This window comes from Saccopteryx bilineata, chromosome 11 (genome assembly GCF_036850765.1).
Source record: "Saccopteryx bilineata isolate mSacBil1 chromosome 11, mSacBil1_pri_phased_curated, whole genome shotgun sequence".
In the NCBI taxonomy this organism is placed as follows: domain Eukaryota; kingdom Metazoa; phylum Chordata; class Mammalia; order Chiroptera; family Emballonuridae; genus Saccopteryx; species Saccopteryx bilineata.
This window is the reverse complement of record NC_089500.1, coordinates 32,236,361-32,260,926: the sequence shown is the minus strand read 5'-3', so window position 1 is coordinate 32,260,926 and position 24,566 is coordinate 32,236,361. Positions and strand designations below refer to the sequence as shown.

The 24,566-nt window shown below is 43.4% G+C and overlaps 1 protein-coding gene and 1 pseudogene across 1 annotated transcript in view; both read left to right on the top strand.

Moving 5' to 3' along the window:
* MOCOS (molybdenum cofactor sulfurase) overlaps positions 1 to 24,181 on the top strand; it is a 91,836-nt gene extending 67,655 nt beyond the window's left edge. Inside the window, exons 10-15 of the mRNA XM_066247374.1 lie at positions 1,764 to 1,842; positions 5,293 to 5,417; positions 15,069 to 15,174; positions 18,446 to 18,584; positions 20,852 to 20,956; positions 23,455 to 24,181. Of these exons, the coding sequence (XP_066103471.1) occupies positions 1,764 to 1,842; positions 5,293 to 5,417; positions 15,069 to 15,174; positions 18,446 to 18,584; positions 20,852 to 20,956; positions 23,455 to 23,571 (671 nt within the window). The 3' untranslated portion in view covers positions 23,572 to 24,181. The remainder of the gene's footprint in view (positions 1 to 1,763; positions 1,843 to 5,292; positions 5,418 to 15,068; positions 15,175 to 18,445; positions 18,585 to 20,851; positions 20,957 to 23,454) is intronic.
* On the top strand, positions 689 to 1,133 carry LOC136315369 (large ribosomal subunit protein uL16-like; annotated as a pseudogene).
* Positions 24,182 to 24,566: the final 385 nt, after the last annotated feature.

Genomic DNA, 24,566 nt, shown 5'->3' with positions numbered 1-24,566 from the left:
ACCCCTGCTATATGATATGCTTTTCACTTACATTCCTTTTATTTCCTTCCATCATCGTAACACAGGAGTGGGCAAAAGTAGGTTTACAGTTTTTTATATGGAAAATCATGCAGGTCTGATTATTACAATAGCTTTATTCATTCAAAAGATTGTCACAGTGGCACAGCGCACTTAGGTGCAATCTTGTAAGTGTTCAAATTGCTGGCCTTCATTATTGACACATTCTGTAGTCTTTGAAAATCAGTAAAGAAACCTGAATTTCAGTGACCTGCTTGGGCTGGCCTCACCACCTCCTGAGGTGGCTGAACTCAAACCTGCCTTTGCCCAGCCCTGTCTGTTCTGCCAGCTTCGGTTCTGCCCTGCCAACTTTTATTACAGGCTAGGTAACGTATAGAAAAGTGCAGGTCGTCTCGGTCTAGTGGAAGTTTTGGTGACGGTGGAAATGTTCATTATCTACATTACCTGGTTTAGTAGCCACTAAGTTACATGTGGCTACCGAACACTTCATGTGTGGCTAGTGGGACTTCAGAACTGAGTTTTAAATTTTATTAAAATTTTTATTTTTTTATTAAATTTAAATTTTTTATTTTATTTTACATTTTTTATTAAATTTTATTCGCTTAAATAGCTACATGTAGCAAGCTACAGAACAGGTCTCTTTCCCTTGGCATGCCACTGAAGGTCCTGGTGTCATCATGGGCTGCTGCCCCTCCTGGTGTTACCGGCGTTGTAAGAACAAGCCGTACCCAAAGTCTCACTTCTGCTGAGGTGTCCCTGATGCCAAGATCCACATCTTTGAGCTTGGGCAGAAGGCAAAGTGGACGAGTTCCCACTCTGTGGCCACATGGTGTCAGATGAATATAAGCGGCTCTCTGCCCAAGCCCTAGATGTTGCCCGTATTTGTGCCAACAAGTACACAGGGAAAAGCTGTGGCAAAGAGGGCTTTCACATCTAACTGTGGCTCCACCCATTCCATGCCATCTGCATCAGCAAGCTGTCCTGGGCTGGGGCTGACAGACTCCGGACAGGTGTGTGGGGTGCCTTTAGGAAGCCCCAGGGCACAGTGGCTAGGGTCCACATTGGCCAAGTCATCATGTCCATTGCACCAAGCTGCAGAGCAAGGATGTGATTGAGGACCTTTGCAGAACCAAGTTCAAGTTCACTGGCTGCCAGAAGATCCACATCTTCAAGAGGCGGGGCTTTACTAAATTTCATATGGATGAGTTTGAAGACATGGTGGCTGAGAAGCAGCTCATCCCAGGTGGTTCCGAGGTCCAGTGGGACCCTCATTGTGGTCCTCTGGACAGATGGCAGGCCCTGTACTCATGGAAGATGGTGATTGGGGCAGGAATTCAATTTGATGTTGACTCCTAGGGGCTACTGAGAATTGACACTCTATGTTGATATCTTTATAGAATGAGGTTTCATGCCTGCCTGTTTATTTTTAAAGAATTTTAGGTAGCTTAGAGAACAGTAACCTTGGGATGTCAAGTCATCACTGGTAGAGAAAACTTTCAAACTAATTTATAGTGTTCCGGGGACCACGGATGTGACTGCCCAATGCAGGGTCTCCCCTGACGAAGCTGTTCCGTGCACACACTCTTCGTGGTATTCATCATGCTCAAGAGAATCTCTGTATTATAAAGATATTTCCAAGACCCAGACACTTGATTCAACCAGTTTCTTGCATATTTCATGATAATGACTTACGCAGTTGTTCTTTTTGTCTGATGATAAATCTCTCTCTAATCTTTGTTCAGCAGGAATGGAGCCTATAGAGGTGCCTCTTGAGGAGAACGGTGGACGGGCTCAGGTTTGTCAGAGCAGGGTTTGTGCGGACAGGTGAGGCTCTTCAGCAGGTGATGATCTCAGGTCCGTCTGCAGGGTGGCGGGAGGCGGAAGAGTCCTCTGCTGTGCTCCCCTCCACTCTCATCACATTGGCTCCTCGCTGTCTTTAAACCTACCAAGCATGCTCCCTTCTCAGGACTTTGACTTGCTGTTTCCTCTGTTTGGCATGCTCTTGCTCTATTTGTACCTCCACAGGGCTCACTCCCTCACCTCCAGCAGTCTCACTTTCATCAGGTCTCTGTTGGCCCCTTTTTCAAAGGGGCAACCTGATTTCCCACAGAATCAGCCCCTCCCTCTCTGCTTGCCCTGCTGCATTTTTTTAGGTGAGAACAGGGGAGATAGTGAGGCAGACTCCCACATGTGCCCCAACCAGATCCACCTGGCAACCCCCATCTGGGGCCAATACTCAAGTATCAAACTATTTTTAGTGCCTGAATCTGATGCTGTCCAATGGAGCTATCCTCATCGCCCAGGGCCACACTTGAACCAATCAAGCCACTGGCTGCTGGAAGGAAAGAGAGAGAAGGAGGAGAGGAAGGAGAAGAGAAGCAGATGGTCGCTTCTCATGTGTGCCCTGACCAGGAGTTGAACTCAGGACATCTATACGCCAGGCTGATATTCTCTCCACCTGTTTGTTGCATTCTTCTCCTTTGCATTTACTGTTTTTCCAACATTTATCTTTAATCTCTTCTGCATTCTCCAACTTGAGAGAGAGCAGGACTCAGTCTGTGTTGCTTCCTGCAGAGCCTGGAACAGTGTGGTGTGGCGGAGGCGGGTGAGTTCAGAGAAGGCACAGCGTGGCTACCATAGAGTGGTGAGGGAAGGGACCTGTTTGTATTTTGAAAAGACCGGCTTGTGGGTGTAGAATAGTTGGGAGGGGGTCAGGGTACAAGTGGGAAGGCCAACTGAGACAAGTTGGAGGCTTGGGTCAGGGTCAGGGAGAAAAGCAGGTGTGTGTTAGATGTATTCTGGAGGTAGATGCACCTGAACTAGCTGATGGATTGGATGTGGATACTGAAGGTGTGGGAGGTGTCACTTCTCTTGGGTTGTATAATTTTCAGGTGATAACCCATAATTATATTTCATATAGTTGTGGATTGTTGCCTACTCTGAGTTACTGATGATAAATCAACTGCTAAATCCTAGGAAATGTAGAAAGTGAGATTGAGTATGATAATAGCATTTCTATTTTATTTCTTGATTCTAGGTGAAGGCTTATAAACCTATTTATTGAATACTTGTATCCCTTTTTATCTAAATCTAATCTGTACCCTAAATCATGTGGAATAGCATATTTTCTGATTGTGGGAACCGATCCAATAGGTTTCCAGCCCATTTATCAATAATACCCCGAACAATTTACCTCTCAAATAGTAAAACAGTTAACTGTAGCTGGTTACTAATAATTTACATATAGAGGCTTTAAAAATGCTAATTGCCTGTTAGTTAACACAATACACTCATTAGTGGGTATGTTGGTGCTCAGTAGATGGCCATGCTGCCTAGTATGGAATCTGATGACATTTACTTCTTTCTGTACTGCCTTTTATCATGTAAATCATGAAATGGTATGTTAAATACTAATGCATAACTGAGCATCAATCCTGCTGGGCACAACTGAGCACCGTGGATACTGGGCCATCTTGGGGCTAAGAGCTAAGCACAGGTGCTCGAGTCAGTAAACACTGACTGTAGCACACCAAATTAGGGCAATGAATCTTTTTTTTTAAATTTATTTATTCATTTTAGAGAGGAGAGGAAGAGACAGAGAGAGAGAGAGAGAGAGAGGAGAGACAGAGAGAGAGAAGGGGGGAGGAGCAGGAAGCATCAACTCCCATATGTGCCTTGACCAGGCAAGCCCAGGGTTTCGAACCGGTGACCTCAGCATTTCCAGGTCGACGCTTTATCCACTGCGCCACCACAGGTTAGAGGGCAGTGAATCTTAGGTAAACATTTTTGCATGTCACTATTATAAATCTTCTCATAGAAATTAGCCATGTAGGAGTACCTCCAGTTATGCATTAGGCTCATCCCTGTTTGGACATTTCATTTAGCTGCATCTACGACGGATGCCATTTTTCCAGTTAATAAAGCTTTACAGATAGCTAGAGGGTAGGGTTCTTATGCTCAGAACCAGAAGCGCTTAATATAGTGAAAATGGAATTTGGTGCAATCTCACCAGAGAGAATGCACTACTAAATGAGGCCTTATTCATCTCTTCCCTTTCTAGAAAAGATAACTATTTTTCTCAGAAAAAAATTAAGGATAAGATAGATTTCAATAATATCTGTTTTATAATCCCCGTGTAAGTTATTAGCAATTTTTTTCCTTATAAATTCTGGTGAAGTACAGATTAAAAGAATTTTAAATTCTATTTAAAAATGATAGAAGATTACAGAGTTTTAAAACCAGATCAATAAATGTACTTACATTGGGAATTTACAGGCGTAGGTCCCCCACCCCCTAAACCAAACATGTCAGTCCATGTGGTCTGGCTGGGAGAGAAAATAGTACCATCAGGCCCATAATAAAAAACTGACAGAGGTCTGGGTGCAAGGGCTTCTTAAAGCAAAATAATGCTCTGGAAAGTCTCAAATTCCAAGGTTTGTGTTTCTCGGTGGCTGTGTTTAATATAAACAAGGTCTTTCAAGAGGAACTTCTAAATTCTTTAATCTGATCCTAAAGCAGGGGTCCCCAAACTACAGCCCGCGGGCCACATGCGGCCCCCTGAGGCCATTTATCCGGTCCCCGCTGCACCTCTGATAGGGGCACCTCTTTCATTGGTGGCCAGTGAGAGGAGCACAGGATCCATCCTCATCCTGTGCTCCGGGAGTACTGTATGTGGCAGCGCCACAAAGCGCAGCATGGCTCACGTACAGGACTACTTCCGGTGACATGGGATGCACGCATCACGGCTCCGGAAGCGCGTCATATCACCTGTTATGGCTAGCAGTGACAAATATGGAACCGGACATTGACCATCTCATTAACCAAAAGCAGGCCCATAGTTCCCATTGAAATACTGGTCAGTTTGTTGATTTAAATTTACTTGTTCTTTATTTTAAATATTGTATTTGTTCCCTTTTTTTTTTACTTTAAAATAAGATATGTGCAGTATGTGTAAGGATTTGTTCATAGTTTTTTTTATAGTCCGGCCCTCCAATGGTCTGAGGGGACAGTGAACTGGCCCCCTGTGTAAAAAGTTTGGGGACCCCTGTCCTAAAGCTTTGCACAAGCCCCAGGTCTCAGCTCTTCCTGTGCCTCGGAGCTCTCCCTGCAGCTTTCCATAAGGGCGTCTGTCTCTTTAGGCTTCCTTCCAGCCGGGGGCTCAATGATTTATATTATATTACATTATGTTATAATATTACTTCTTTGCCATTTAGAGTATTACTTAAAGAAATACTATACAACATTCACCATTCCTCTTTTTTTTTTTTTTTAAAGAGTAAATACTTATGATTGTGGAGAAAAGATTTCAAGCTGGTTGTCAAAGTTTTTGGGCCGCCCATGTCATTTGATCAAACAAAGTTCGAACTTCCAAAGAAACGCGAAGAAGAAACATGACAAAGGTATCACATTTCACATGGGTTCTCAGGGCACAGGAACTCGGGCTTACCTTTGCATATATCAAAGTCAGACATGAAGTGGAGTTACAGGGTGTTGGAATCCATGGGAGTCTGAAAAGACCAGAGTAACAGGCTTTATTGAAAGGAAGAAAGGAACCCTGCCTGGCACTTCTTGGGGAGAAGAGCACCGGTTACAGATTATGCGGCGAATTTTATAGGGCTTGGGAGAGCCTGAGGGGGTACTGAGTCAAAAGTTCTGGTATGTTCCCTTTTATGGTTTTAGGAGTTCAGCTCTCTGGAATGCTCCTCCTTGGGCAGTTGATCAACTTTCTGGAACTTTTCTGCCTCAGGGGCGATTATCCAGTAAGTAAGGGTGAGATCAGGCAGCCAGGTGGAACAACAAAAGGGCAGTTGGAAGTTCTGGTAAATTCATATATCTATCACAGTGCAGCTTGCTCATGTACAGAAAGTGGGGTGGTCTGCTGTTGTCAGAAAGGTACCCTGGTGGCCCCAGGTCAGCAGGACCCATATATGTGGTCTTCAGTAGAACCCTGAGAGGCTAGGGTGGGCTCCCAGAAAGCTGCTTTGCTTCTGTTCAACACTCTGTCTCAGCCATGCATATTTAGAAGCACAATTTTGTTTTGTAGCTTGCTAAGTCCTAAGAAACCTGGGTTCTAGTCTTGGCTCTATCTCCAGATAGCATGAGACCTTGGCAAATCCTTGGTGCCTCAACTTCAATAGACCTCAGGTCTTAGACTTTGGCACCTTTGACAGTTTTCCTGCCATAAGATATTTTTAAGATGAAGCGAGATAGCAGAGAAGAAAGAACTTTGAAAGTTGACAGTGTCATAGGGGAAGACCAGGTCATTTTCAGGTGTCTGCTGAAGTTTTATCTTCTCAAGGGAGGCCTTGCCTGATTCCTCTCCATAGAACCAAAGCCCTTCCCAGAACTTCCCCAGCTCTCTTCCCTGTTTTGTTTTACTCTGTGCCACTGTTCCCATCCTGTAGACCAGGGGTCCCCAAACTACGGCCTGCGGACCACATGCGGCCCCCTGAGGCCATTTATCCGCCTCCCCCCCTCCCCACTGCACTTCCGGAAGGGGCACCTCTTTCATTGGTGGTTAGTGAGAGGAGCATAGTTCCCATTGAAATACTGGTCAGTTTGTTGATTTAAATTTACTTGTTCTTTATTTTAAATATTGTATTTGTTCCCTTTTTGTTTTTTTACTTTAAAATAAGGTATGTGCAGTGTGCATAGGGATTTGTTCATAGTTTTTTTTATAGTCTGGCCCTCCAATGGTCTGAGGGACAATGAACTGGCCCCCTGTGTAAAAAGTTTGGGGACCCCTGCTGTAGGCCATGCCTTTTACACTGCATGAGATCGTCAGCTCTGTGAGGGCAGGGACTTTGTCTACTCTGTTCAGTGCTGCATCTCCTGTGCTTACCTGGCAAATGGTAGTTGCTCAGTGAACACTAGGTGTGTGGAGGCATGAATCATTACTACATTACTGGTTTGTGCAGGGATGACCATCTTACTGATTAGCTCTCAGAGAGACTGGCTTGTAAACCCAAATAGAATTTTGATCATATGGAGAACCAGTAACAGAGTCTTGAGCCCCGCACATGTGAACTTATGAATCCCTGAATAGGTATGCTAGAGAAAGGAATCGAAGGATGTATTCTACTTAGACTTTTACAAGTTCTGACGGGTTTTTTTTTTTGTCATGAGCTATTAGAGAATTTGAGTTGCTACGTGATGGAGAATGGGAGTAAACTTATGCTCATTTTATCGAGGAGGTGAACTGGTGGTGTTTGGGCATGGGTTAGCTTAGAGACATGATTAAACAGGAGAGAGAAGTGGGCATCTTCCTGAGTAGAGACACACAAGGAGTGGGATTCATCAGGACCTGGGCTACCCTTATGAATGATCGTGTTGAATAAATTGCAGTTATTCATAATGCCTCCTGTTTACCTGGGGCTTATCTGGGTCCTCGGGAGGCTGGCTGAGATAATTAAGCAATGGTCACGGTCCTTCTGGATGTCAGTTTAGAGTCAATGGCTCACCAGCAGACAGCAACACCATAGTAAAGGTATGTGCAGTGGGCATGGGTGTGGGGGAAGCATCCTCTACACCTGGAAGGAGGCACAAAGGGCTTCAGGGAAGCTGCATCTTAACAGGAGAGTAGGAGTTTTTCAGACAGAGAGAGGTAGGAAGGTTACTTGGGAGGAACATGGCAGGGCTTGGCATTCATGGGCTCAGAGAAGGGTTAGGAAGGTTGGATGTGGCTAGAAGTGTAAGGGGGCAGAGCTGGGCAGAGGGGTGAATGTGCGCTGAGGAGTCTGTATGTACCATCGTGTGGTTGGGGACTCACTGAAAAATTCTAAGCTGGGGATTTCAAGATGCTGCTTGTGTTAGAAAGACACTCCTAGCATAGAGGCTGCATCTGGGGCAAGGAGAGAAGGGTTTAGGCAGGATATGGCTGTGACTGTCCTAGTGGGACATGGGGGTCTGGGTGAGGCAAAGATGGGCACAGAGGGAAGGCTGTCACCTGCACAATACAGGATAAGAGAATGTCAGCTAGTGAATAGTTTTACCCGAAGGATGCCATTTATGGAGATGAGGTCTCTGATGGTCTAGGTCACAGGTCTTCAAACATTTTGCATTGGTGTTTTTTCAAACACCTTTGAAAAAAAATTTAAAGCTACATTACCTCCTAAGACATTTATATTGTCATCTAAAGTTTAAAAAGTAGTTTAAAGGAGAATCCAAGATGGTAGTGGAATAGGTAGAAGTTACATTCACCTCCTCCTGGGACCAAACTGGAATTAAAACTAAAATAATAAAAGTTTTAAAGCTAATTAAAGGGGAGGAGAAAGAGTAAAAGGAAATATCAAACGTGTCCAGGCCTGTGGCCTGGCCTCCATCTCCCACATGTGGCCATGCCATCGCTGTCTTGATCCAAGGTGCTGGTGAAAAGGGTTGGCTGGGCCACGCCTAGTGAGCTGTCCCCAAACCAGGTTGGAAGACCCTGGAATACACAGGAATGGATACTTCAAGAGAATCACTTTCCAGACCCTCCTCTTCCAAATGTTCTCATTGCTAAATGGCTTTGTCAGAGGAGAAGGGGCAATCCTGGCCGCCTGCATGAAAGACCTTTGAAAAATTTGGACAGTTATGTGCAAAAAAATGAAACTAGACCACCTTCTTACACCATGAGTTCTTAAAAATAAACTCAATGGCCCTGGCCGGTTGGCTCAGCGGTAGAGTGTCAGCCTGGCGTGCGGGGGACCCGGGGTTCGATTCCCGGCCAGGGCACATAGGAGAAGCGCCCATTTGCTTCTCCACACCCCCCCTCCTTCCTCTCTGTCTCTCTCTTCCCCTCCCGCAGCCGAGGCTCCATTGGAGCAAAGATGGCCCGGGCGCTGGGGGTGGCTCCTTGGCCTCTGCCCCAGGCGCTAGAGTGGTTCTGGTCGCGGCAGAGCGGACCCCCCCCCCCCAGGGGCAGAGCATCGCCCCCTGGTGGGCAGAGCTTCGCCCCTAGTGGGCGTGCCGGGTGGATCCCGGTCGGGCGCATGCGGGAGTCTGACTGTCTCTCCCCGTTTCCACTTCAGAAAAATACAAAAATAAAAAATAAAATAAACTCAAAATGAATTAAAGACTTGATTGTAAGACCCCAAATCATAAAAATCCTAGAAGATAACTTAGGCAGTAAAATCTTGGACATTTCTTATAGCAAATTTTTTTTCTGATATATCTTCTTGGGCAAGGGAAACAAACGAAAAAACAACAAACAAATGGGACTACATCAGATTGAAAAGTTTTTGCATAGTAAAGGAAACCATTAATTAAATGAAAAGACAACCCACTGAGTGGGAGACCATATTCTCCAATGAAACATCTGATAAAGAGTTAATATCCAAAACTTATAAAGGTCTTACACAACTCAACACCAAAACAACAACAGCAACACAAATCCAATTTAAAAATGGGCAAAGGACCTTAATAGACACTTTTCCAAAGAGGACATACAAATGGCCAATAGGCATACGACCAGATGCTCAACATCACTAATCCTCAGAAAAATGCAAATAAAAATCACAATGAGCTACCACCTCAAACCTGTCCGGATGCCTATCATCAATACGTCAACAGTTGTATTGACTAAGAAGAAGAGAAAAGGGAACTCTTGTACACTGTTGTTAGTATGCAGATTGGTGTAGCCACTGTGGAAAACAGTATGGGGTTACCTGAAAATATTAAAAACAGAACTGCTTTATAACCCAGCAATTGCACTTCTGGGAATATATCAAAAGAAACCCAAAACACTGATTTGAAAGAATATATGCACCCCTATGTTCATCGCAGTGTTATTTACAATAGTCATGATTTGGAAGCATCAGTAGATGAGTGGATAAAACACTGTGTTACATTTACACAATGGAATGCTACTTGGCTATAAAAAAAGAAGGAAATCTTATCTTTTGTGACATCATGGGTGGACCTAGAGAGTATTATGCTAAGTGAAATAAGCCAGTCAGAGAAAGACAAGTACATGATGATTTCACTTATATGTGGAATCTAATAAAAAAATAGACTAACAGACAAAATAGAAACAGACTCATAGATACAGAGAACAGACTGACAGCTGTCGGGGGGAGAGGGTTGGGGGACTGAGTGAAAAAGGTGAAGGGATTAATCAAAGGAAAAAAAGTCATAGACATAGACAAAAGTATGGTGATCGCCAGAGGGAAGTGGGGGTGGGGGAGGTATAAGAGGGTAAAGGGATGATAAATGGTGACAGAAGGAGATTTGACTTTGGGTAATGAACACATGATACAATATACAGATGACATCATATAGAACTGTATACCCAAAGCCTATATAATTTTATTAACCAATATAATCACAATAAATGTAATCAAAATTAAAAAACAAAGAAAATAGTTTCAATAATAAAAAAGGATGCAATTCTTAGCATATTATAAATAGAGTTATTTTAAATTAATATTCATAGGTCATCCTTTTAAACATTAGCCAGTGGGATATCAATACCATAGTGATTCAATTCCCAAGAATATTCATTATATATCTATACAAACTGTCATTTAATGGTCACAAATTTTATATCTTCCCTTTATATCTTTACCTATATTTCCATTCCACTTCTTTAATGGTATTTAATGTTAGTGTTATATACTTTATGCTTGAAAATCCTTAATCACCCTATCATATTTATCTGAAAGTAAAATTCTATATAAATTGGAACATATAAATACTTTTAGTTTACTGTGATCATAAGAGTTAAGTGTTACAAATTTTTTCTAGATTGAATCATCATAATTTTTAATAATATAGTTAATCAAAGCAGCAAACATATTATAAATTTCAAAAGATAGAGAAAATGTTGAAAATCAATGTTTTCATGAGATGGCTGAGCCCTGCATCATTAATTCCCATATTCATGAATAACTCACCTGTGACCAGGAGAGCTGGTGCTCAGCATTGGTTCTCTTCTGAAAAACCTTATTTCAGTGAATAAAGACCTGAGGATGAAAGGAGTTTGGTTAACCCACTGTCACTCAAAACTTTCTCCTGAGACACAGGGATCTAACATTAAGATGACTTTAATAATGTCACTTGACAACTTAATTAGGTGTGGTAGTTTTGTGGAGAGTGAAGAATTGGAACCCATCTGACCCACAGGAGGATCATTCACCCAAGCTATAGAGACTTTTATTATCTCAGCACAGACCCAAGGGTTTTGAATGGGGCTTTTGTTTGCCACGCTGCAGATTTTTTTTTATAAATAAATTTTTATTAATGTTAATGGGGTGACTGACATCAATAAATCAGGGTACATATTATTCAAAGAAAAGATGTCCAGGTTATCTTGTCATTCAATTATGTTGCATACCCATCACCCAAAGTCAGATTGTCCTCTGTCACCCTCTGTCTAGTTTTCTTTGTGCCCCTCCCCCTCCCCCTCCCCCTCTCCCTCTCCCTCCTTCCCTCCCACACCTCCCTCACCCCAGTAACCACTACACTCTTGTCCATGCCTCTTAGTCTCGTTTTTATGTCCCACCAATATACGGAATCATGTAGTTCTTGGTTTTTTCTGATTTACTTATTTCACTCCATATAATGTTATCAAGGTCCATCTGTTTTGTTGTAAATGATCCGATGTCATCATTTCTTATGGCTGAGTAGTATTGCATAGTGTATATGTGCCACATCTTCTTTATCCAGTCTTCTATTGAAGGGCTTTTTTGTTGTTTCCATGTCTTGGCCACTGTGAACAATGCTGCAATGAACATGGGGCTACATGTGTCTTTACGTATCAATGTTTCTGAGTTTTGGGGGTATATACCCAGTAGAGGGATTGCTGGGTCATAAGGTAGTTCTATTTTCAGTTTTTTGAGGAACCACCATACTTTCTTCCATAATGGTTGTACTACTTTACATTTCCACCAACAGTGAATGAGGGTTCCTTTTTCCCCACATCCTCTCCAACATTTGCTATTACCTGTCTTGTTGATAATAGCTAATCTAACAGGTGTGAGGTGGTATCTCATTGTAGTTTTGATTTGCATTTCTCTAATAACTAATGAAGATGAGCATTTCATATATCTGTTGGCCATTTGTATTTCTTCCTGGGAGAAGTGTCTGTTCATGTCCTCTTCCCATTTTTTTTATTGGGATGTTTGTTTGTTGTTTGTTGAGTTTTATGAGTTCTTTGTATATTTTGGATATTAGGCCCTTATCTGAGCTGTTGTTTGAAAATATCATTTCCCATTTAGTTGGCTGTCTGTTTATTTTGTTATCAGTTTCTCTTGCTGAGCAAAAACTTTTTAGTCTGATGTAGTCCCATTCATTTATCTTTGCCTTCACTTCTCTTGCCTTTGGAGTCAAATTCATAAAATGCTCTTTAAAACCCAGGTCCATGAGTTTAGTACCTATGTCTTCTTCTATGTACTTTATTGTTTCAGGTCTTATATTTAGGTCTTTGATCCATTTTGAATTAATTTTAGTACAAGGGGAAAAACTGTAGTCGAGTTTCATTCTTCTGCATGTGGCTTTTCAGTTTTCCCAGCACCATTTGTTGAAGAGGCTTTCTTTTCTCTATTGTGTGTTGTTGGCCCCTTTATCAAAAATTATTTGACCATAATATGTGGTTTTATTTCTGGAATTTCTATTCTGTTCCATTGGTCTGAGTGTCTATTTTTCTGCCAATACCATTCTGTTTTGATTGTCGTGGCTCTATAATATAGTTTGAAGTCAGGTATTGTAATGACCCCAGCTTCATTCTTTTTCCTTAGGATTGCTTTGGCTATTCGGGGTTTTTTATAGTTCCATATAAATATGATGATTTTTGTTCCATTTCTTTAAAAAATGTCATAGGAATTTTGATGGGAATTGAATTAAATTTATAAATTGCTTCGGGTAATATGGCCATTTTGATTATATTTATTCTTCCTATCTAAAAACAAGGAATAATTTTCCATCTTATTATATCTTTTTTGATTTCCTTTAACAATGCTTTGTAGTTTTCATTATATAGGTCCTTTACATTCTTTGTTATGTTTATTCCTAGGTATTTTATTTTTTTTGTTGCAATTGTGAAGGGGATTATTTTTTTGAGTTCGTTTTCTATTATTTCATTGTTGGCATATAGAAAGGCTACAGACTTTTGTATATTAATTTTGTATCCTGTGACCTTACAGTATTGGTTTATTGTTTCTAATAGTCTTTTTGTGGAGTCTTTGGGTTTTCGATGTATAGGATCATATCATCTGCAAAAAGTGATACCTTTACTTCTTCTTTTCTGATATGGATGCCTTTTATTTCTTTGTCTTGTCTGATTGCTCTGGCCAGAACTTCTAGCACCACGTCATCATTTCATATGGCTGAGTAGTATTTTTTTTTTTTTTTTACAGAGACAGAAAGAGTCAGAGAGAGGGATACACAGGGACAGACAGACAGGAACGGAGAGATGAGAAGCATGAATCATTAGTTTTTCTTTGTGCATTACAACACCTTAATTGTTCATTGATTGCCTTCTCATACATGCCTTGACCGTGGGCCTTCACCGGACCCAGCAACCCCTTGCTTGAGCCAGTGACCTTAGGCTCACGCTGGTGAGCTTTTGCTCAAACCAGATGAGCTCTTGCTCATGCTGGCGACCTCGGGGTCTTGAACCTCGGTCTTCTGCATCCCAGTCCGACGCTCCATCCACTACGCCACCGCCCAGTCAGACAGTATTTCTTGTGTATATGTACCACATCTTTATACAATCCTCTATCGAGAAACACTTGGGTTGTTTCCATGTCTTGGCTACTATGAATAATGCTGTGATTAACATGGGGCTGCATGTGTCTTTACATACTAATGTTTTTAAGTTTTGGGGGTAGATACCCAGTAGGGGGATTGCTGAGTTATATGGTAATTCTATTCTTAATTTTTTGAGGAACCACCATACTTTCTTCCAAAATGGTTGTACTAATTTGCATTACCACTAGCAGTGAATGAAGGTTTCTTTATCTCCACAGCCTCTCCAACACTTGTTATTACCTGTCTTGTTGATAATAGCTAATCTAACAGTTGTGAAGTGGTATCTCATTGTAGTTTTGATTTGCATTTCTCTAATAGCTAGTGAAGACAAGCATCTTTTCATATATTTGTTGGCCATTTGTATGTCCTCTTGGGAGAAGTGTCTGTTCAGGTCCTCTCCCCATTTTTGAACTGGATTGTTTGCTTGTTTGTTGCTGAGCTTTGTGAGTTCTTTATATATTTTGGATATTAACCCCTTATCAGAGCTGTTGTTTGCAAATATAATCTCCCATTTAGTTGTCTGCCTATTTGTATTGTTGTCAGTTTCTTTTCCTGTGAAGAAGCTTTTTAGTTGGAAAGAGTCCCATTCATTTATTTTTGCCATTACTTCCATTGCCTTTGGGGTCAATTCATAAATTCTTCTCTAAGGCCAAGGTCTATGAGCTTAGTACCGATGTTTTCTTCTATGTCATTGATTGTTTCAGATCTTATATTTAGGCCTTTGATCCTAAAGGATTTTGAATTAATTTTTGTGCATGGAGACAAACTGTAGTCAAGTTTCATTCTTTTGCACGTGGCTTTGCAATTTCCCCAGCACCATTTATTGAAAAGGCTTTCTTTTCTCCATTGTGTGTTTTTGGCTCCTTTGTCAAAGATGATTTGTCCATATATATATGGTTTTATTTCTTGGCTCTCGATTCTGTTCCATTGGTCTGTGTGCCTGTTTTTCTGCCACTACCATGCTGTTTTGATTATCATGGCTCTATATTTGAAGTCAGGTAGTGTGATACCTCTGGCTTCATTCTTTTTCCTGAAGATTGCTTTAGTAATTTTTTTAAATTTAAAATTTTAATTTATTGTGTTGCCACGGTTTCAAGTGTGAATATAGCAATTTTAAATGAAAACTTGTAGATTACCCTTTTAAACATTAAGTCAGTGGAATCTCAATACCATAATGATTTAATTCCCTGAATATCCATTATATACATAGATATGCATGTGTTCTGTTGTATGTGTATGTGCTGCATCTTCTTTATCCAGTCACCCATAAATAGACTCTTAGGTTGTTTCAATATTTCTTCTTTTAAATACTCCATCACTTTTAGGTCAATCTGCTGGCACAACAGCCACTCTTTCTCTGGTAAACGAGGCCCAGTACCTGCTGGTAAACAGATCTAGTGTTTTGGAACTCCAGCAGCAATTAAACACCAGGTAAGAAATCCTTTACTATTTTCTGTTTACCTCGGGAATACCGTACACGGGTAACTACTTGCTCCGGCAAGTGAGCCTGGCTTCGACTGGGGAGAAAAGTTCCTAGGGTCATGAAGTCCAGACTCTTCATTATAAGACTGAGACCTCAAAATCACAAAGCCCTTTAGGTAAGTTCTCATTAATCCTTCTGAGGGTCCTCTTTTATCTTCCAGTGTCCTTCTTGATGCCCTCAAGATGCTTAGTAGAAAACCCCAATTCTCATTTTTTAATCATTTCATTTCTTAACATTTGCTTTCATGGAATAAACACCAACTTGATCTAATTACATGGCCTGCTCTCCCCCGTCTTCTGTCTCCTGAGAGCCTTGCTCTACTTCCAAAGTGCTTTTGAAGGAAGAGAAGGGTGGTTACGAGAGCTGTTAAAGTTGTAACTTTGAGTATCATTTGCTTGTATCTCTAGACAGAGCTAACACGCCTGTTCTCTCCCGCCCAGCACTCTCTCCAGGGCCCCGGCAGTCATAAGACGTCTGGTCTATGAGGGGTCTTGGTTGGTCCATTCACCCTCCTGTTTTTCAGAGGAAATTGCTGTCCCAAGGTCATCACACAATAGGGGGAAAATCATTGTCACGTGAGTGCTGGATTGCTCACTCCTAGCCCACAGGACAGACAGGTGTGCACACGCCGGGCAGCCCTCACATGCCACGGGCTCCTGTGCATTTGTGTGCACGCTCACACAGATATACACATAGTGTTTTTAATAAGTGTGACAAAGATAAACTGTAGTAGTTCCTGTTTATAGACATTGGCAAAAACCTACAACATTGTTCCCTTCGGCCATGGCCCAGCTCACCCTTCTTGGGGGCAGAAGTGTGACATGGCTGCCTGGTCCCTGGGTGTTCACTGAGTTTTAGCTGCACTGAGTGACCCTTCTCTTCTCTTCAGGTGCCTAGAGTGCAGTGAGAGCAGGTCTGAAGTTTTCTTGGTGTAGAAAGGTAGGAGGTGGAGACAGGCCTGCTGCAACCCTGGTTCCCACAGGAGGGTACCCCGTTTCCAGCCAGTTGGTTTGGTGCATGGCTGACAACCCGGGGATAGGTAGGACAGGGGATCCACGGTCGAAGGAACAGTCCCATGGCTGACACCCGGGGATAGGTAGGACAGGGGATCCACGGTAGAAGGAACAGTCCCATGGCTAATCCATGGTGAGGGTTCCTGGAGGTCTGGTTGGTGTATCTCTGTGTTCTGATTTCCAATTTGCTGGCCACAGACATATCCATGTTGACTACTATAGCTTTTGGACATAAAACCTCCTTTTATGAAGCACAGAAGGAAGTTTTATAACCTGGAGGGTAAATCCACAGTCACAGGATTTTAGGTGAGGAAATTGTAGTCCTCATAGTCCTGGCAGTTGCACAGTGAGAGGGACAGCTGGACCTAGCCATCCGGCTCCCGGCTTTCTACGCCCGTTCACTGTGGGAAGGGCGTTGGGATACTGCTACGGTCCCTTCCTCCCCGGAGCCTGTCAGTTCCATCTCCGGGTAAAATTCCAGTCACACTCAAGGATTTCTCCAAGATTACACAATTTTAAAAGTTTTTTTTTTTTTGTATTTTTCCAAAGTTAGAAGCGGGGAGGCAGTCAGACAGACTCCCACATGTGCCCGACAGGGATCCACCTGGCATGCTCACCAGGGGGCGATGCTCTGCCCATCTGGGGCACTGCTTTGTTGCAGTTGGAACCATTCTAGCACCTGAGGTGGAGGCCATGGAGCTGTCCTCAGCACCAGAGCCAACTTTGTTCCAGTGGAGTCTTGGCTGCGGGAGGGGAAGAGATAGACAGAGAGGAAGGAGAGGGGGAAGGGTGGAGAAGCAGATGGGTGCTTCTCCTGTGCGTCCTGACTAGAAATCAAACTTGGGACTTCCATACACCAGGCCAACGCTCTACCACTGACCCAACCAGCCAGGGCCTAAAAGTACTTTTTTTTTTTTTTTTTCTTTTCCATTTTTCTGAAGCTGGAAACTGGGAGAGACAGTCAGACAGACTCCCGCATGCGCCCGACTGGGATCCACCCGGCACGCCCACCAGAGGCGACGCTCTGCCCACCAGGGGGCGATGCTCTGCCCATCCTGGGTGTCGCCATGTTGCGACCAGAGCCACTCTAGCGCCTGGGGCAGAGGCCACAGAGCCATCCCCAGCGCCCGGGCCATCTTTGCTCCAATGGAGCCTTGGCTGCGGGAGGGGAAGAGAGAGACAGAGAGGAAAGCGCGGCGGAGGGATGGAGAAGCAAATGGGCACTTCTCCTGTGTGCCCTGGCCGGGAATCGAACCCCGGGTCCTCCGCACGCTAGGCCGGAGCTCTACCGCTGAGCCAACCGGCCAGGGCTAAAAGTACTTTTGTTGTAGTACAATAAAGTATAAAAATTGTCCACAGCTCAGTGAACTTTATAAGTGCATGCCCCTGTAACCTCCACCCAGATCAAGTAGAGAACATTCCTAGGACCTCAGAAAGCTCCCTCCATCCCCACGCAGTCGACCCCACCAAAGGTCTCCCCTGCCCTGACTTCTCTCACCATAGTGTCACCTGTTCTCAAACCCGACATAATGGGGTAAAGCAGTGCGCTCTTTCATTAGGTTTCCAGATGCTTTTAGTGCTTTCTCCCATGGTGGAAGGTGAGCATGCAGGTGCAGAGAATCGTTTCACGGAACCTAATGGCAGTGAACAAAAACTTAATACGAAGTATAAAAAAATAGCATATGCTAGTTTTTTTTACATTATAAAAAAATAGCATATGCTAGTTTCATTACAAACATAATGAAAGTTGGGATATCAGTATCAACCCCCAAATATACTCTATATTGCTTTATGATGTTTTAGTATCCCAAAAGAATGTGATGTCTTGGTAATTAAGCTTGACACTTTTTAAATATCTCTTTCTGACTCACCTTGCAGATTGGTGTTTTCTCAGAAGCTCATTCACTTGACCTCTGTGCACCTGGTGTCCAAAATCCTTCATGTCTTAAACTAAGGTCCACTCACCCTCTGCACTGCCTCTTGTGGGACTCCCCCCAGATGTGGGATCATAACCCGAGGGAGATTACTGAGCTCTGTCTAACACGTGGGTGCCTCTTGGCCTCAGAAAAAGCTTGATCTGGTCATCCAAACCTCAGGCCAAAGTACAGCTGTTGAAGTCAGGTTTTGAGTTATAGAAACATTGAATGATTACAACAGTGTAATTATCCACTGCTCCTCTTTTCCCTTTTTGGTATGTCTTAAACAGTGGTGAGAATGGAAAGGAGGAATTATTACCAATGAAAGATCTCATCTCACGTTTCCGTGCCAATATTATAACCAATGGAACAAGTGCTTTCGAAGAAGAGAAATGGGATGAGGTTTCAATTGGTTCCCTGCATTTCCAGGTGCGTTCTGGGAAGCTTTGCTATCCTTCCTTAGGAGATGCTAATGGAGACTGAATCCTAGGCCAGGATGGTGGCAGGAGGGAATCCTCCTAATCTTTGACTCTTGTCTACAAAAACCTCAGCAGGAGCGTGTGTGACATCTTCATTCTGCAACGCACCTTGGACGACCCATCTCTTATTCTCCACAAGGGTGGCAGCAGTCAGTTTTATAGAATTTAAGGAAGAGAGAATGTGCCCTATGCAGGTGGCGGAGGGCTCAGCACAACCTCCACCTCATCATCATATCTAGGCTTAAACTCTGTTTTCTTTGAATGCTTGTGTCTGTGAGAAATTTGTCTTGCTGAACTTGTTGGACTTTTTAGCTGTCTGAAGTTCATGGCGGAGGACCTCACATGCCTAGTAGTCTTTCATTGCAATGCGGCTACACCTTCTTCCCATGCTCCAGCTTCTTATTGTACTGGGAGAAGCTTGCAGTTGAGGCGAAGCCACTGAGATGCCCCTCTCCCCAGGGGAGCATAAGGCACCCCCCCAACCACCTCCCAGACCTGAGCTCATCACCTTCTCCTGTTTCACCAGTCTCTCCACGCTCTTCAGCCTGTCCCCTCTTCCTGTCATGGTCTCAGCTCAGATGTTATCTCCTTAGAAACGATGTTCCTGACCCACCACATGGTCAAGCTTCACACAACACCTGCTTCTTGCTTCAGAACTTGCAGGGATGGGGACCAAGTCTGTTTTGTTCCCTGTTCTACCTCCAAGGCCTAGAACAGTCCTGGCCCAGAGTCTGTGCTCAGTAATTGTTGAGGTAATGAATGGAGAGAAAAGGTAAGGAATAGCTAGGGACAGAGGGGTGGGTCATCTGCACTGAATATGCCCAGTTCTATAGGAGCACATGAAATCACTTTAATTTAGTAGTGTTATTAGCCAGTTGTATAAACTGACTATTTTGGGGTTTCTCATGTTATCATAATGATAGTGTCCACACTTTAGCACAACTGAGTGCCAGGCCTGGGCTTGGCCTCTCAGAAATAGTATCTGGACTCCTTATCAAATCCAGCTCAGGAGCTGGATGGGGAAACAAGGCCTGTCGAGGTCACTGGCTGCCGAGCATCCCAGGGTAAAAATACCAGGCAGAGCTCCTTTAAGAGCCAGCTGCTTATGAGGCCTGGAATCTTAACTTTGATACCACAGGAGGTTATACGTCCTCTGGCTGAATGCCCAACAGCCAGAACACGAGTGATAGGTAGAGGCCAAGACATATCCAGATTCAGTTGGGTGTTTCTAATTTTAGGGCTTGCTTTGTGCTTGCCCAGTGTGAGCAGAGGAGGAAATGGTTATGAGAAGATTAAGTGCTTTTGCACCTTTTCTGTGTGAGATAAACAAAGCATCTTGTCACTGCTGAGCTGCCTTCTTCCTTGTTGTAGGTTAACATTTATGGGGAATTTTCTTTCTAAATAAGCAATTCATGCTCATGGACCATCCAGAATAGAAGTAGGACCCCTGTTAAGAAGCTGTATACTGTGTTTTATGTAGTTGTGTGTATGGTGTACATGTGTCTATATATGTAAACACATATTCATGAATATACGCATAATTTTGTTTCCTGCTTATTTCAGTTGTAAAGATAAACATTTCACAATTTATTTAAAGCCCTTTATAGAATAGTATTAAAACCTGGATGATATGTGCTATATTGATGTAGCATGGTTGGCTTAACCATTCTTCTATACTATTTGATGTTTAAGATATTACTAGGTTTTCTCTATTATGAATAGTGAGAGAAATATCCTTGTACATGAGTCTGTGTTTGTACTTCTGATTCTTTCTTTGGGTTAAATTCCTAGTTGTGAAATTGCTGGGTCAGAGGACATGGACACACTCAGGCTCTTTCCTGTGACTCCCTCACGGAGACTCAGTGATGGGTCTGGGCTGTTTAAATTCTCCCAGTTTGTCCCTGGTCAGTTCATTCTTTTCTTCCTGGAGGCCCCCAACCTGCCCAATGACCATCTGAGATTCACAGCCTCTCTTGTTTCACTGCCAAGCCCCAAAGCAGCAACCTTTCGGATGATTCCCGAGTGGCATGTGGACAGGTGCCGCTCTTGGGCTCCTCACAGCTAAGAGTCTAGTACTGAGTGTTTCTGTGTGAGTCGGGAATTGGCCGGGGGATGGCCTCTTACAATCTAAACCCTCCTGGACCCAGAGTCCTCCCTGCAGAGTAGGAGGCTGGTCACTTTCATATCCGTGCTGTCTTTTCCATCCTCACCTCCCAGGTTTTGGGACCTTGTCACCGGTGCCAGATGATTTGCATTGACCAGCAAACGGGGCAACGAAACCAAGATGTTTTCCAAAAGCTTTCTGAGTATCGAGAAAGAAAGGTAAGCCTGACTGAAAAATGTAGTACCCTATTTTAAGATCCTGGTGTGTTATCTAATCCCAGAACTATAACCCTAATAGTGCAAAGTTTTCTTGTTTGTTTGTTTTAGCGAGAAAGAGAGGAATGGAGAGAGATGAGATGAGAAGCATCAACTCGTAGTTGCTGCACTTTAGTTGTTCATTGATTGCTTTCTCACACGTGTCTTGACTGAGGGGCTCCAGCTGAGCCAGTGACTTCTTGTTCAAGCCAGCGACCTTTGGGTTCAAGCCAGTGACCGTGGAATCATATCAACGATCCCATGTTCAAGCTGGCGACCCTGCGCTCAAGCTGGATGAGCCTACACTCAAGCAGGCGACCTCAGGGTTTGAACCTGGGACCTCAGTGTGCCAGGTGGATGCTCTATCCACTGCACCACACCGGTCAGGCAGTGCTGATCCATTTTGAGAAGCGGGGAAACATTCAAAGGCTGATGGGCTACTCTTAAGTTTCTGACTTCATCTGTGGCACCATCTTGTCTTTCCTTTCCATCTGTATCTTCACTTTTGTGGGACTCTTATTATGTTATTTTTGATGCCCTCAAATCTTGTTGAAGATATATGGAGCATAAAAAGAAGTAAATAAGTAAAGCAGTTCTATTTTTGAAATATTATTTTCTTCACTGCAGAACTCTCATGAAAAGTAAAATGCCTTATGGCAGATAGAGTAGCTGCATAGAAACAGTCAATACATTTCACTACATTAAGTTTGTAAGTCATCTTCTGGAGGGTTAAAAGGACTAAATCCTGTTTTCTGTGGAGTTTACATTATACCTGTAAAAGCTAAACTTCTAACAGACTGATTCTTTTTTTTTTTTTTTGTATTTTTTTCTGAAGCTAGAAACCGGGAGAGACAGTCAGACAGACTCCCGCACGCGCCCGACCGGGATCCACCCGGCACACCCACCAGGGGGCGATGCTCTGCCCCTCCGGGGCGTCGCTCTGCCGCGACCAGAGCCACTCTAGGGCCTGGGGCAGAGGCCAAGGAGCCATCCCCAGCGCCCGGGCCATCTTTGCTCCAATGGAGCCTCGGCTGCGGGAGAGGAAGAGAGAGACAGAGAGGAAGGAGAAGGGGAGGGGTGGAGAAGCAGATGGGCGCTTCTCCTGTGTGCCCCGGCCGGGAATCGAACCCGGGACTTCTACACACCAGGCCAACGCTCTACCACTGAGCCAACTGGCCAGGGCCACAGACTGATTCTTTTTTTTTTTTAATTTTTTATTTATTTATTCATTTTTAGAGAGGAGAGAGAGAGGCAGAGAGAGAGAGACAGAGAGAGAGAAGGGGGGAGGAGCTGGAAGCATCAACTCCCATATGTGCCTTGACCAGGCAAGCCCAGGGTTTCGAACCGGCAACCTCAGCATTTCCAGGTCGACGCTTTATCCACTGTGCCACCACAGGTCAGGCCAGACTGATTCTTAAGGAAGATTTATTTCCAGGCTCACTTTGCAGACTGTTTGTCTGCAAAGAACTCCAGGAAGTCAAGGAAGTGGTTAGTTTGCATGGAGCAATTCTTGAAAACTAACTGACACAATGCAAATATTTAATCTCTCTCCAATAATAAATTGGCAGGTGAAATCAGGTACAATGTTCTGCACTGTTTCTTGTGTTTCTCTGAAACCAGGGTTTTGTTTCAGAGTATTTGATTGACACATCTCCCTGTGGATTCAGGATAGATATGGTCTTCAGAGGTGTTGCACTTGAGTGTTATCCCAACATGTCTGTCTGCTCCGCTGAGGCAGGCTGTGTCAACCAGGGGCATGTGGACGTTGAGCTCATCCCATGAGGGTTGCTAGGAGAGGGGATGGGTAGGCACACATACTATGATACTTCAAAGCATCACTATAATTCTCATGTGCACAAATCACTTTTTAAAATTTTGAAATATTTTTAGATTCACAGAAAAATTACAGAGATAGCAAAAAGAGTTCCTGTGTACTCTTCGCACACATGCACAAATCTTGAAGAATTCATTCGGCCTCACCTTCTACTCTGAGTGAGGCCTGGCACATGGGGAGGGGATGACCCGCTGTTGTTATCACAGCAATGCACAGATCTGGTAGCTCGTCACATACTCCGAAGTGTTACTAGCTTGCTGGCATCGGTGGAAACCTTGAGCAGACTTCATTTTGGACCTTCCATTTTATTCTGGAGAATCTGGAGAACTTAACTGGCATCACGTGTTCTCACAGAAAATGCAGGGATGACAGGAAGGAGGAAAAAGAATGGATCCATCAATAAAGAGGTAGGGGTGACTATTGGGAAAGGACACATCAGAATGAGAATCTTTGGTGTCTGAAATGATGATTCTCCTTATTTTCCACTGTTATCTTACTAAGTGACAGGACATACCAAGTCCCAATACATGTCTTGAAATATCTGACTTAATTTTAGTTGAACATTATTAGTTACAAGTGATTCCGATTGCTAAAATAATCTAGCGTGTTGCTGCTGTTCTGTCCACAGGTGAACTTTGGAGTGTACCTGATGCACACCTCTTTGGACGGGTCTTCTCCCCGCTTCCTGTCTGTGGGCTCTCCGGTGCTGCCTGCGTTGAAAGGAAATGTGGAATGCCACAATTGACCTGCTTCCGGGAAACATTAGAATGTTATCTCCTAAGATTTTTTTTTTTAGCATAAATTAAAATTTCTCTTTTACATCGCTTTCTACTCTTATGAAGATCAGCACGTGGTTCAGAAGCCCTTGGACTTTTGAACAAGGAGAGTTCTTTTTTTCTGTGTGGAAAGTGCTCTCGGGGCTTCCTCCTTCCTCTAACTCTCCAGTGTCCACTGGCCCAGGCAGGCAGTTCAGGCCCCTGTGCTTTCTGAGAAGTAAGCTCAGCATGAGTGCTGCCCGCGCCTGGCAGAGCTTCCACATGTATTGGAAGTATGATAGTTTTAATTAAAAATGAAGCTCACTCACATGTAGCCCCATGTTCATTGCAGCACTGTTCACAGTGGCCAAGACATGGAAACAACCAAAAAGCCCTTCAATAGAAGACTGAATAAAGAAGATGTGGCATATATACACTATGGAATACTACTCAGCCATAAGAAATGATGACATCAGATCATTTACAGCAAAATGGTGGGATCTTGATAACATTATAAGGAGTGAAATAAGTAAATCAGAAAAAAACAAGAACTACATGATTCCATACATTGGTGGAACATAAAAATGAGACTAAGAGACATGGACAAGAGTGTGGTGGTTACCAAGGGTGGGGGGGGGAGGGAGGACATGGGAGGGAGGGAGGGAGAGAGTTAGGGGGAGGGGGAGGGGCACAGAGAACTAGATAGAGGGTGGCGGAGGACAATCTGACTTTGGGCGAGGGGTTTGCAACATAATTTGATGACAAAATAACCTAGACATGTTTTCTTTGAATATATGTACCCTGATTTATTAATGTCATCCCATTACCATTAATAAAAATTTATTAAAAGAAAAAAAAAATGAAGCTCACTGGGAATGTTTAATCTCCGCCATTTTGCCATTTTCCCATGCTGTTAGTTTGTCTTTAGAATCCTGAGATGCTCTTCAACCCCCTTGTATGGCAGAAGGTAGTCTAATCTTGGGGG